The sequence below is a fragment of the Octopus sinensis genome, unplaced genomic scaffold (genome assembly GCF_006345805.1).
Source record: "Octopus sinensis unplaced genomic scaffold, ASM634580v1 Contig20332, whole genome shotgun sequence".
Taxonomy (NCBI): Eukaryota; Metazoa; Mollusca; class Cephalopoda; order Octopoda; family Octopodidae; genus Octopus; species Octopus sinensis.
Window position 1 is genome coordinate 66,731 of NW_021837040.1, and position 13,270 is coordinate 80,000.

At 36.6% G+C, this 13,270-nt stretch overlaps 1 protein-coding gene across 6 annotated transcripts in view; it reads right to left on the reverse strand.

Moving 5' to 3' along the window:
• LOC115232314 (SLIT and NTRK-like protein 4) overlaps positions 1-13,270 on the reverse strand; it is a 66,350-nt gene that overhangs the window by 47,252 nt on the left and 5,828 nt on the right. For all 6 annotated transcript variants that reach the window (XR_004997856.1, XR_004997857.1, XM_036500336.1 and 3 more), the window contains exons 3-7: positions 11,351-11,422; positions 10,368-10,439; positions 4,491-4,562; positions 2,771-2,842; positions 995-1,164 (exon numbers count right to left, since the gene is read on the reverse strand). Coding sequence is in view for 4 of the 6 variants with exons in the window: in XM_036500336.1 (XP_036356229.1) it covers positions 995-1,164; positions 2,771-2,842; positions 4,491-4,562; positions 10,368-10,439; positions 11,351-11,422 (458 nt within the window). In the remaining 2 variants the exon portion in view is untranslated. The remainder of the gene's footprint in view (positions 1-994; positions 1,165-2,770; positions 2,843-4,490; positions 4,563-10,367; positions 10,440-11,350; positions 11,423-13,270) is intronic.

A 13,270-nucleotide genomic window follows, 5' to 3' on the forward strand; every position in this document is an offset into this window, starting at 1 on the left:
CCACACAGCCACTCCATTTGACTGTGGCAATTCGACCCCGGGACTTATTCTAGTACTTATTCTATGGGTCTCTTTTGCCGAACCGCTATGTTACGGAGACGTAAAAACACCAACATCGGTTCTTAAGCGATGTTGGGGAGGATAAACACACACACACACACACACACACACATATATATATATATATATATATATATATATATACATACGACGGGCTTCTTTTAGTTTCCGTCTACCAAATCCTCTCACAAGGCTTTGGCCGGTCCGAGGCTAAAGTAGAAGACACTTGCCGAAGGTGCCACGCAGTGGGACTGAGCCCAGTAAAAGTGCGGACAGTAAATAGATTTTTTAGTTGATATCTCCTGGTTTCGATTCATACGACATTATAATGTGAGCAGGAAAGAATATATCGGCGTTTTCTTTATGGTTATAAGCCACAAGGCCTGACATTTTTTGAGAAGATTATAGTCGATTACATCGACCTCATTGCTCAACTAATACTTATCTTATCCACCTCAAGAGGATGTGGAGGCACATGGCCAAATGGTTACAGCAGCGAACTCGCGGTCGAGGGATCGCGGATTTGAATCTCAGACCGGGCGATGTGTGTGTTTATGAGCGAAACACCTAAGCTCCACGTTCCTCCAGCAGAAGGTAATAGCGAACTTCTGCCGACTCTTTCGCCACAACTTTCTCTCACTCTTTCCTTCTGCATCTAGCAGCTCACCTGCGACGGACCGGCGCCCCATCCACATGGGGAACCTATACGCCAAAGAAACCGGGAAACCGGCCCATATTGAGCCAGGCATGGCTTGAGAAGGAACAAACATCTAAAAAAAATACCTCAAGAGGATGAAAAGCAAAGTCGACCTGGACGTAAATTGAACTCAGACCGTAACGATGTATGAAATGTCGCTAGGTGGTTTATCCGGCCTGTCAACGATTGTACTGTCAGTGATAATAATAAAATAAAAACAAGGAAGATTTTACTAACTTTTACATTGTGAGTATTCCATTATAGGTATTACTTTGGTTTGGTTATTGCCAATATCTGCCTGACACTCGCCCTCGACCTTCATAGGTCTGTTGAACGTTGTTTTCGCATAATTTACCAAGGCTGGCAGATGACATCCACACATCATATCTTTATTATTTCTGAGGTCACTGCAATTATAAACAGAACTTTAAGTGAATATGCTTTAAAGATATTGAGTATCGTCTGTTGTATTGGACAAGAAAGAAGGATAATATAATTCCAGCAAAAGTATAGAAGTAATGGCATTGATGTTTTGTTCCAAAAGGTGTTAGTAACAGCAATAAAGTGAAATGGTTTCTGGTGAAAAATGTTAAATTTGAATTATTACTCTCTCTCATAGCTTACGTATTGAGTAATAAAATCCCTTTACATAAGGAAAAAATCTAGAGCCATGTAGACCGATCACTTTATATCATAGATTAGGGACGATTTGGTGGCAGAAATTTGGTGCCGCTGTTGTAGAGCAAAGCTGTTTTAAACAGGTTGTTTTGTTGCTAAGGAATTTTTGTTTTTAGCCAACATAACATCTGATCTTAAAGATGGAGATGAACCAATGCAGAAGCTGAAAGAGTACATCATCATCATTGTTCGACCGTGGTCGAGACAAGGGAATTTATTATGTTACGCCAGACTTCACGATCCATCATAGCTTTACGGGGGTCCTGTTGCTGGATGCCTGTATCCCTGGAGATACAGGGTAGGAGAGTGTGCGCCCTCTGGTATCGCGAGCAGATAGCTTCTAGAGGAGAAGAGTAAAAATTACCTCGTTTTCAGCTCTACAACAATGTCCCGATCTTAGGCATGTGGTAGTTTCCCATATATTTGCATTTTGGTTGGAGGACGCTTCCACGAGAGATTTTGAGCTCTCATAAGGAGGCAAGTGTAGGTTCCATCAAAGCGCCTCTCAAGCTTCTTTGATAACGTCCAGGTTTCTGAGCCATATAGTAGAATTGGTTCGACTGTGGCTTTGAAGATTTTAAGTTTGCAATCTCTACTTAGATTTGATGACCATATCTTATGCATATAAAACCGAGTTTATGCATTATAGAAGCATATAGAAATGCTTATAATTATAGAGAAGGAAAATGAATTAATATATATAATTCGATATAGTAATTTAAATATTTCCATTCTTTTTTAGTACTAATAACGATAATAATGTTTCGTAGAGATTATATATCATGTAATGAACGATAACTATTTCCTTATTTCAATACATTTTAATATTTTCCACAGCAGAAGTCCATAACAGTCTCTCGAAGGTATTCCAGAATTGATACCAACAGTAACAGAACCTCAGGGTTAAGCGAGTGAAATTTCAAGAGGAGTATTTTCAAGAAAATCCAATAAAATATTTGAAATCTACAAATGGTGGGTACTTTTTGTCCCCAAAGGTTGGATAACTTTTGAACACACCTCGTATTTCCGACCCTGGATGAAATTATATTAAACCAGCCTTCATGCTATTTCAACACTGACGTTGCAATCACAAAACACAATACTCAGAAATTTCCATGGCAACCCACTAAAATTAAAACCAACACAATACTATTTATTGTCAACTATATTAAATAACTGTGAATTTGATGACATCTTTTCATGATTTTAGTTTGATGACATCTTTTCATGATTTTAGTTTGATGACATCTTTTTATGAGTTTAATTTGATGACATCTTTTTATGTGATTACAAAGAGTTTTGGTTTTCCAATAAAGAAAGATTCGTTGTACATACATGTAAATAATACGGGGAAGGAATAAGAACGCGCCATTCTCAGAGATTTGTATTTGGTTGTTCTGCAAATATCTAGAAGAATGAAACAAATATTGTATTAGTTAAAATACGCACAAGTTAATAAATCTGTTTGCTGTCGCTCATACACTGTCTTAGCTAAGATAATAAAATCTTTCGTTCACTGCAAAGTTGCTTATTTCTCTATGATTTTTCTGTCTGTGTAGTTTGGAGGACAAGAGTAGTTTCCATTAATATAAATTAGATATCCTAAGGGAAGAGGAAATCTTCTGTGATACTCGATTAACAAAATATGGAAGATTATAAGCGATAAGAATAACAAAACAATATTGAGATTTTGTTGTGTGGGTTTTACATAAAATTCACATTTAATGTACAAATACTATTTTCCATATATATTCCAGTGGCAATATAATGGCATTATTGTAAAAAAAGATCATAAATAACTTAAACACTTAAGAACAGTTCACGTCTTTAAGATCCATATTCAAAAGATATGTAAAAACTGATGTTCATCTTTGGAATTTTGTAGAGAAAATATATATCCTTAATTGAATCGGTCCATAGACTGTTGGATTCTACTTTATGGGAAATAATACTTGAATGTCTTATATTATATAAATTCTAGAAAATTGGAAAACTTGCAAAGTACTATGTAGTATAATGAAGGACCGTAAGTACAATATTTATAATGACATAATATATATTCCATCATCACATCATTTATATTCCATCCCCAACACAAGGTTCTGAGTGCAAGAAAAATTTGTTAATATTATAGTTCTGCACACACTGAAACACTTCACAACAAATTAAAAACATTCTGAGGAATTACAACCGTATTTCGTGGTCTGCTACCACAATAGCTCCTTTATAGGATCCAGTTAGCTCAAGACATCATCCGGAGGAACAACGTCCGGTTTCGGCCCCTACTCCTCTACCGTTTTGACGTGGCGGGGCCCCCCTTTCGGAGGTGTCTTCAGCTCTGGTGTTGGGTGCATGTCATCTTTCTTCTGTTCCCTGGCCTCTTCGGTGTAGCGCCAACGAGTGTCAGCCGGCGACTGACTGACTTGTCAAATTTTTTCCCTTTAATTTTAATTGTAGACTAATTAAATATAGCTGATGTTGGAATATTGACGATGGTATAAACAGAATATCCTCCATATTTGAAAAGTTCATCTATTATTTCAGTACCCAGTCACGTTGCTGTAGTAGCTGTGTGAAGCAATGCCTTTCTGGACAGACGCCACACTGCATATTTGCGGAGAAAGTTTTGTTCTTAGATCGTAATCAACTGCTTTCTGACAAGGCGTCTTATGACTTTCCTAACCTGAGAGGTCAGAGAGAGATATCTGTGTTAAATCTTTATGGGAATATATTTGAAAATATAAAGAATGTAAAGAGAGAGAAGGACGGGACGCGAAACAAAATGGGAAGACTTTAAATATTTAGCAATATATTCTGTTGTGTCTGGGGAGAGTCATTTTCTTTTTGTTCCTTATAATTTAACATATTCACCGGTAAAATTTCCACTTATTTCTTATTTTTATTTTCCTAAAGTTTTTCGTTGCGTCTTGCAAATAAGAATAAGTGGAAATTTTACCGGTGAGTGTGTTAGATTATAAGAATCTTGCAAACCAAATCCAAAAACGAAATAGTAATATATCGTTAATGCGATATCTACAAGATTTATCCAACTTACAGATATTTTAAATTGCGCAGATCATCGAAGGATCCTATTTGAATTTTCTTGATATTATTTTCATTCAAATATCTGTAACATAAAAATGGAGGTTGATAAAATAACGTGGAGAAGTGTTTAATAGTAAAATAATATTATCATGGAAATGTCTATAAAGTAAAATGTTTAGTGATTAGAAAATGTATAGAAGTGTCTTATGGTAAAATGTAAAATATTATGGCTAAAATGTACACGGTAGAGAAGGAAAGGAGATGAGGATGAAGATGATGCAAGCTGGCAAAAATGTTAGGACGCCAGGCGAAATGCTTAGCGGTATTTTGTCTGCCGTTACGTTCTGAGTTCATATTCCACCGAGGTCGACTTTGCCTTTCATCATTTCGGGGTCGATAAATTAAGTACCAGTTACACACTGGGGTCGATATAATCGACTTAATCCGTTTGTCTGTCCTTGTTTGTCCTCTCTGTGTTTAGCTCCTTGTGGGTAGTAAAGAAATAGGTATTCGTCTGCCGTTACGTTCTGGGTTCAAATTCCGCCGGGGTCGACTTTGCCTTTCATCGTTTCTGGGTCGATAAATTAAGTACCAGTTATGCACTGGGGTCGATATAATCTACTTAATCCGTTTGTCTGTCCTTGTTTGTCTTCTTTGTGTGTAGCCTCTTGTGGGTAGTAAAGAAATAGATAATATTGAGGATGAAGAGGGGGGTAGTGTTGGAGGTGGTGGTGATGTCATCGATGAATGTGGGGAAGATGCTGAGGACAGGAGGATGGTGGTAGTGTTGATGAAGATAATGTTGCTGCTGCTGATGATGATTTTGTTGAGGACATTTATAGTGATGATGCTGATGATTTTGATGACGACTGTGAAGCTGATGCTGTTTCTGTTGACGATGATAATATGCTGATGACGATAAAGGTAAAGGTATTCATGCTTGCACAGAACACTGTGATGATGGTAATGTCGATGATGGTGATGATGAATAAGATGAGAGTAGCGATAGAAAATAGAAAGAGAGCAAGAGATACATGATGTGAAAGAATTTGAGTGGACGGAAGGAAAAATGGTTAATATTTGGTGACTGATGGTGAAGGAAGAGGAGGAGAATAAAAAGAAGACGGAAAGGATGTAGAAGGGCAGAACAGTGTGAAGGAGAAGGAGAACAAAGATAAGAAAGAAGAGAAAGAAAGAGAACACATATAAAGAACAACAACATTGACATGCAAGAGTATATAAGAGATAATGGGAAACAGAAATGCGAAAGAAAAAAAGGGGATGAAGTGGGATGAAATCGGAAAGAAATTGAGAAAGAAGGATGAGTGGGGAATGAAGAATAAGATGATGATAAGGAAACAGAAGAATTACAATAAGTGAAAGATAAAAGAATGGAAAAAAATAAGAGTAGAAGGAAAGGTAGTAGTAGTAATAGTAGTAGAAGAAGAAGAAGAACAACAACAATAACAAAAACAACAAGAAGAAGCAGATAAAGAGAAAGAGGAAGAGGGAGAAGAACAATTAAAGAAGAAATAGAAGATGAAGTTAAGGACAAAGTCGGAGGAGAAGGGAAAGAAGACGCCGTGAAAGACAAAGAAGTTGATGAAGGACAAGTAAAAAGAAGAAGAAAAAGAAAAAGAAGGGGAAAAAGAACAAGACGAAAAGAGGAGATGAAGACAAAAATAGGACAAAAAATGGTGTCTCCAGAAAGAAGCCGAAAAAGAAAAAGGAGAAAAAGAAGAAAAAGAAAAAGAAGGGGAAGAAGAACAAGACGAAAAGAGGAGATGAAGACAAAAATAGGACAAAAAATAGTGTCTGCAGAAAGAAGCCGAAAAAGAAGAAAAAGAAGAAAAAGAAAAAGAAGGGGAAGAAGAACAAGACGAAAAGAGGAGATGGAGACAAAAATAGGACAAAAAATAGTGTCTCCAGAAAGAAGCCGAAAAAGGAGAAAAAGAAGAAAAAGAAAAAGAAGGGGAAGAAGAACAAGACGAAAAGAGGAGATGAAGACAAAAATAGGACAAAAAATAGTGTCTGCAGAAAGAAGCCGAAAAAGAAGAAAAAGAAGAAAAAGAAAAAGAAGGGGAAAAAGAACAAGACGAAAAAGAGGAATGAAGACAAAAATAGACAAAAAATGGTGTCTGCAGAAAGAAGCCGAAAAAGGAGAAAAGAAGAAAAAGAAAAAGAAGTGGAAGAAGAACAAGACGAAAAGAGGAGATGAAGACAAAAATAGGACAAAAATAGTGTCTGCAGAAAGAAGCCGAAAAAGTAGAAAAAGAAGAAAAAGAAGGGGAGAAGGGAAGAAGAACAAGCGAAAAGAGTAGATGGAGACAAAATAGGACAAAAAAATAGTGTCTGCAGAAAGAAGCCGAAAAAATAAAAAGAAGAAAAAGAAGAAAAAGAAAGAAAAGGACGAAAAAGAAAAAAGAAGAAAAGAGAGAGAAGAAACAGAAAAAAAAAGAAAAGCAAGACGAAATGAGATGAAGACAAAAATAGACAAAAAATGGTGCCTGCAGAAAGAAGCCGAAAAAGGAGAAAAGAAGAAAAAGAAAGGAAGGGGAAGAAGAACAAGACGAAAAGAGGAGATGAAGACAAAAATAGGACAAAAAATAGTGTCTGTAGAAAGAAGCCGAAAAAGGAGAAAAAGAAGAAAAAGAAAAAGAAGGGGAAGAAGAACAAGACGAAAAGAGGAGATGGAGACAAAAATAGGACAAAAAATAGTGTCTGCAAAAAGAAGCCGAAAAAGGAGAAAAAGAAGAAAAAGAAAAAGAAGGGGAAAAAGAACAAGACGAAAAGAGGAGATGAAGACAAAAATAGGACAAAAAATGGTGTCTCCAGAAAGAAGCCGAAAAAGAAAAAGAGAAAAAGAAGAAAAAGAAAAAGAAGGGGAAAAGAACAAGACGAAAAAGAGGACGAATACAAAAATAGGACAAAAATAGTGTCTGCAAAAAGAAGCCGAAAAAGAAGAAAAAGAAGAAAAAGAAAAAGAAGGGAAGAAGAACAAGACGAAAAGAGGAGATGGAGACAAAAATAGGACAAAAAATATGTGTCTCCAGAAAGAAGCCGAAAAAGGAGAAAAAGAAGAAAAAGAAAAAAGAGGGAAAAAGAACAAGACGAAAAGAGGAGATGAAGTACAAAAATAGGACAAAAATAGTGTCTCCAGAAAGAAGCCGAAAAAGGAGAAAAAGAAGAAAAAGAAAAAGAAGGGGAAGAAGAACAAGACGAAAAGAGGAGATGAACAAAAATAGGACAAAAAATAGTGTCTGCAGAAAGAAGCCGAAAAAGAAAAAAGAAAAAAGAAAAAGAAGGGGAAGAAGAACAAGACGAAAGAGATAGATGGAGACAAAAATAGGACAAAAAATAGTGTCTCCAGAAAGAAGCCGAAAAAGGAGAAAAGAGAGAAAAAGAAAAAGAAGGGGAAGAAGAACAAGACGAAAAGAGGAGATGAAGACAAAAATAGGACAAAAAATAGTGTCTGCAGAAAGAAGCCGAAAAAGGAGAAAAAGAAGAAAAAGAAGGGGAAGAAGGGGAAGAAGAACAAGACGAAAAGAGGAGATGGAGACAAAAATAGGACAAAAAATAGTGTCTGCAGAAAGAAGCCGAAAAAGGAGAAAAAGAAGAAAAAGAAAAAGAAGGGGAAAAAGAACAAGACGAAAAGAGGAGATGAAGACAAAAATAGGACAAAAAATGGTGTCTGCAGAAAGAAGCCGAAAAAGGAGAAAAAGAAGAAAAAGAAAAAGAAGGGGAAGAAGAACAAGACGAAAAGAGGAGATGAAGACAAAAATAGGACAAAAAATAGTGTCTGTAGAAAAAGCCGAAAAAGGAAAAAAGAAGAAAAAGAAAAGAAGGGAAGAAGAACAAGACGAAAAGAGGAGATGGAGACAAAAATAGGACAAAAAATAGTGTCTGCAAAAAAAGCCGAAAAGGAGAAAAAGAAGAAAAAGAAAAAGAAGGGGAAAAAGACAAGACGAAAAGAGGAGATGAAGACAAAAATAGGACAAAAAATGGTGTCTCCAGAAAGAAGCCGAAAAAGAAAAAGGAGAAAAAGAAGAAAAAGAAAAGAAGGGTAAGAAGAAGACAAGACGAAAAGAGGAGATGAAACACAAATAGACAAAAAATAGTGTCTGCAGAAAGAAACCGAAAAAGAAGAAAAAGAAGAAAAAGAAAAAGAAGGGGAAGAAGAACAAGACGAAAAGAGGAGATGGAGACAAAAATAGGACAAAAAATAGTGTCTCCAGAAAGAAGCCGAAAAAGGAGAAAAAGAAGAAAAAGAAAAAGAAGGGGAAGAAGAACAAGACGAAAAGAGGAGATGAAGACAAAAATAGGACAAAAAATAGTGTCTCCAGAAAGAAGCCGAAAAAGGAGAAAAAGAAGAAAAAGAAAAAGAAGGGGAAGAAGAACAAGACGAAAAGAGGAGATGAGACAAAAATAGGACAAAAAATAGTGTCTGCAGAAAGAAGCCGAAAAAGAAGAAAAGAAGAAAAAGAAAAGAAGGGGAAGAAGAACAAGACGAAAAGAGGAGATTGAGACAAAAATAGGACAAAAAATAGTGTCTGCAGAAAGAAGCCGAAAAAGGAGAAAAAGAAGAAAAAGAAAAGAAGGGGAAGAAGAACAAGACGAAAAGAGGAGATGAAGACAAAAATAGGACAAAAAATAGTGTCTGCAGAAAGAAGCCAAAAGAAAAAAAAAAGAAAAAGAAAAAGGGAAGAAGAACAAGACGAAAAGAGGAGATGGAGACAGTAGTAGTAGTAGTAGTTGTTGTAGTAGTAGTAGTTGTAGTAGTAGTTGTGGTTATAGTACTGGCGCGTGGCTTAGTGGTTAGGGCATTCGGCTCATGATTGTTGTGAGTTCGATTTCCTGGGACGAGTTGTGTCCTTGAGCAAGACACTTTATTTCACGTTGCTCCAGTCCTCTCAGCTGGCAAAAATGAGTAGCACCTGTATTTCAAAAGGACCGGCCTTGTAACATTCTGTTTCACGCTGAATCTCCCCGCGAACTACGTTAATGGTACACGTGTCTGTGGAGTGCTCAGCCACTTGCACGTTAATTTCACGAGCAGGCTGTTCTGTTGATCGTATCAGCTGGGACCCTCGTCGTCGTAACCGACGGAGTGCTTCTATACAACTGGTAATAGTAGTAGTTGTAGAATAAGTAAAGTGGAGTTGGTGCTGGTAGGAAGTTTAGGAAGGGAAGTAGGAAAAGGAAGAAGATGAAGAAGATAAAGAACAGGAAGGTGAACAATATGTAATGAGTATTTGAATGTTAGGTAAACGAATGTGGATGCACATAGCCTAGTTATTAGCGCAGCGGGCTCGTGGTCGAGGGAGCGCGGGTTCGAATCTCAGACCGGGCGATGTGTGTGTTTATGAGCGAAACACCCAAGCTCCACGCGGCTCCGGCAGAAGGTAATGGCGAACTTCTACTGACTCTTTCGCCACATCTTTCTCTCACTCTTTCCTCCTGCATCTTGCAGCTCACCTGCGATGGACTGGCGTCCCATCCAGGTGGGGAACCTATACGCCAAGGAAACCGGGAAACCGGCCCTTATGAGCCAGGGATGGCTCGAGAAGAAACAAACAAGGTAAACGAATGTTTAGAAAACAAAGATCATGAAGTGTAGAAGAAAGATATTACCATTAAAACGATTGTAAGAACATGATTATATATGCAGGAGGAGAATGTGAGAAAGAAGATCATTACACCCACACTCCTTCACTTTCACAAAAACACATTCAGCCACACGGAGAGAAACTATGGAGAAAACTATGGCGAGAGAGAAAGAGAGAGAGTGAAAGTAAGAATGTGAGATAGAGAGGAAGAGAGAATGAGAAAACAAAATTTAAAGATATATGGGGAATCAGATAGTACGATACAAAGTGACCCCACTCACAATTTCTCTAAATTCGGAAGATTTTCAAAGACACCACGTTGAATATACGTCATGTTATTGTTATCCAGATACCTGTAACGTAAGATGCAGCTCATAAAAAACATATAGAAAATATGATAAAACATTTAATACTACGGCGAAGAAAATTAGATGTAAGGTAAGGAATGTAAATGGATATAAGGAGCTTGAGAAGAACGAATATGAAGGGGGAGCGAAGGAAGAAGTAGGGGGAACAGAAGAAAAAAGAAAATTAAAAAGTTATAGAAGAAGAAGATATAGAAGAAGGAGAAGAAGGAGAAGAAGAAGAAGAAGAAGAAGAAGAAGAAGAAGGAGGGGGAGGAGGAGGAGGAGGAGGAAGAGGAAAAAAAAAAGAAGAAGAAGAAGAAGAAGGAGAAGAAGGAGAAGAAAAAGAAGAAGAAGAAGAAGAAGGAGAAGAAAAAGAAGAAGAAGAAGAAGTAGAAGAAGAAGGAGAAGGAGAAGAAGAAGAAGAAATGATAATATGAATAATGTAGTTTTATATATACAACTTCCAATCTGGGATGGTAGACAGCGCTGATCTGGAGAGAAAACCTTTACCTGATATAGAGACTGACTTACATAGACATGTTGGTTGAGACACCCCCAACCACTCATTCATATACGGAGAGACAGATATATAGATATATACATAGACATATTTATACATGTGTATATGAACACATGTGCAGAAAAATACTTTCCCTAAAGTATCACACTCTCATATGTTCCAACACTTAGGCTCACACTCACATCCACAGTTACTCATAAACAATTACACACAGCACCAGAGAGAGAGAGAGAGAGAGAGAGAGAGAGAGAGAGAGAGAGAGAGAGAGAGAGAGAGAGAGGGGTGTGATAGTATAGAGAAGGACGGGTGAGAGAGTTTAAAATGAAATATGGGGATCATTACATATTTAGAAATATATCTTCATTGAAATACAATAACCACGAATTATTCAACTTACAGAATTTTTAAGCCTGAAAGGTATTGGAATAATTCTCCATTGATTTCCTTCATTTCATTACCACCCAAATACCTGCAAAAGAAAAGTTAGTTAAGAACTTATATGGATCAGGTTTTTGAGAGAATATTAAATATCATGTTTAAAGAAATGGAATATAGAAGAGATGCAGAGTAGATTACGATGATGATAAATTGGATGCTGATGATGGGGATAATGATGATGGTGTTTGTGGTGGTGGGTGTGATAGTGAAGGGGAGGACACGAAAATATGATGGCAGTGTTGATGATGCTGATGTTATGATCGTGATAACGAGGCCTGATGTTGTTAACGGTGATTATCCTTCTAATTATGTTAATTAGCATGTTTATTGTGATGATAAATATAATATTGTGGATAATGATGTTTGTGGTTCTGCTTCTGCTGGCGACGATGGGAATGGCGTTGTGCCTCTGATCGTGATGTATTATGCTAATGGATGATGTTGATGATGAAGAGGATAATGTTGAAGCAGACGATGTTGATGGTAGATAAATATGAAAATGAGGAAAACACGATAACGGTGATGATGAGAAAGACGGAGACGTTGATAATGATGATGGCGGCGGTGGTTGTGATGTGGTCGCAGATATTGCCCGACAGCCATAAAAAGGTTCTCCTGCATGTTTTGCATGGTTCAAATCCTGTTGCCAGACATAGATTCTTCCAGCAGCCATCCTCTTCAACCGGGGTATCTCTACCACCTGTAGGCACTTGATGTAGGCTTCGGTGTGGAGTCTGAGGCTGTGTGGGAAGATGAATGGAGGCATAACGTCACCATCACTAGTGATCACTCCAAACACCATGATGTTGACTGGATATTTGGTTTTTATCACTCTCTGTACATGATTTGGGGACACGGCAAACCTACGGTTTTTCTGTGTGCTAACCATCTGATCCTGGCAGAAAATTTTCTTGTCTGAGAAAAACAAAAGCATGTTTCAGGGGGATGCTTGAGTTTGTTCAAAAGCTACGTAGGGCGATCTTTCCTTTTGTCGTTGATGGCTTGACCTAAAAATTGGCCCTTCCCATCTTGCATGACAAATGCCGAATGTCTTCATACTCCACCTGCCTTATAAGAAACTCAGATATTCTCTTATCCCTGGAGATGGACCTGATTGACTTGGAGGGATTGTAGTCAATCATTGGCTGGATCTCACCGACAAACTGAGGAGTTCTTTTTCTTATCACAACGATCAGAATGAGTTTTTCGATGTGCCGTATCTTTCTAAATATCTTTAGACTCATCTAACTCTTTCCGAATCCTCACATTGACACCCAAACAAGCCGAAATGTTCGTATTGGGGCTTCCCACGCGAATGCCAAGTACTACAGCATATCGTTTCCGATTCTTTGGCAAAATGAACTGCGTCATGATAATGTTCTTTTCACAGACAGTGCGCAAATAAGTCTACTATACAGTGAGGTCACCAAAAGCAAAACAAAACAAAACAAATCTCATGTGTAAAAATAAAGATATCAAATGGCGACAATTTAACCATCGCTGACTGTTTTCATATATATATGTATATATATATATATATATTATATATATAATATATATATATATATATATATATATATATATATATATATTATATATATGTGTGTGTGAATTAAAATAATTATAATTAAATAAAAATTAAAATAAAAATAAAAAAATTAAAATTAAAATAATAAATTATATATATAAATTTATAAGTACAAATTAATAATTTAAATTTTTTTTAAAATTTTAACTTTAAATTAAATAATTTAAATTTTGAATTTTATATTTTATATATTTTGTATATTATATTAATTAATTTTATTTCTATGTTTTGGTTTATGTTTTTCACTGTTTGATTGCCTAATAGTGGTTTTATCTCTAATTTAAATATTAT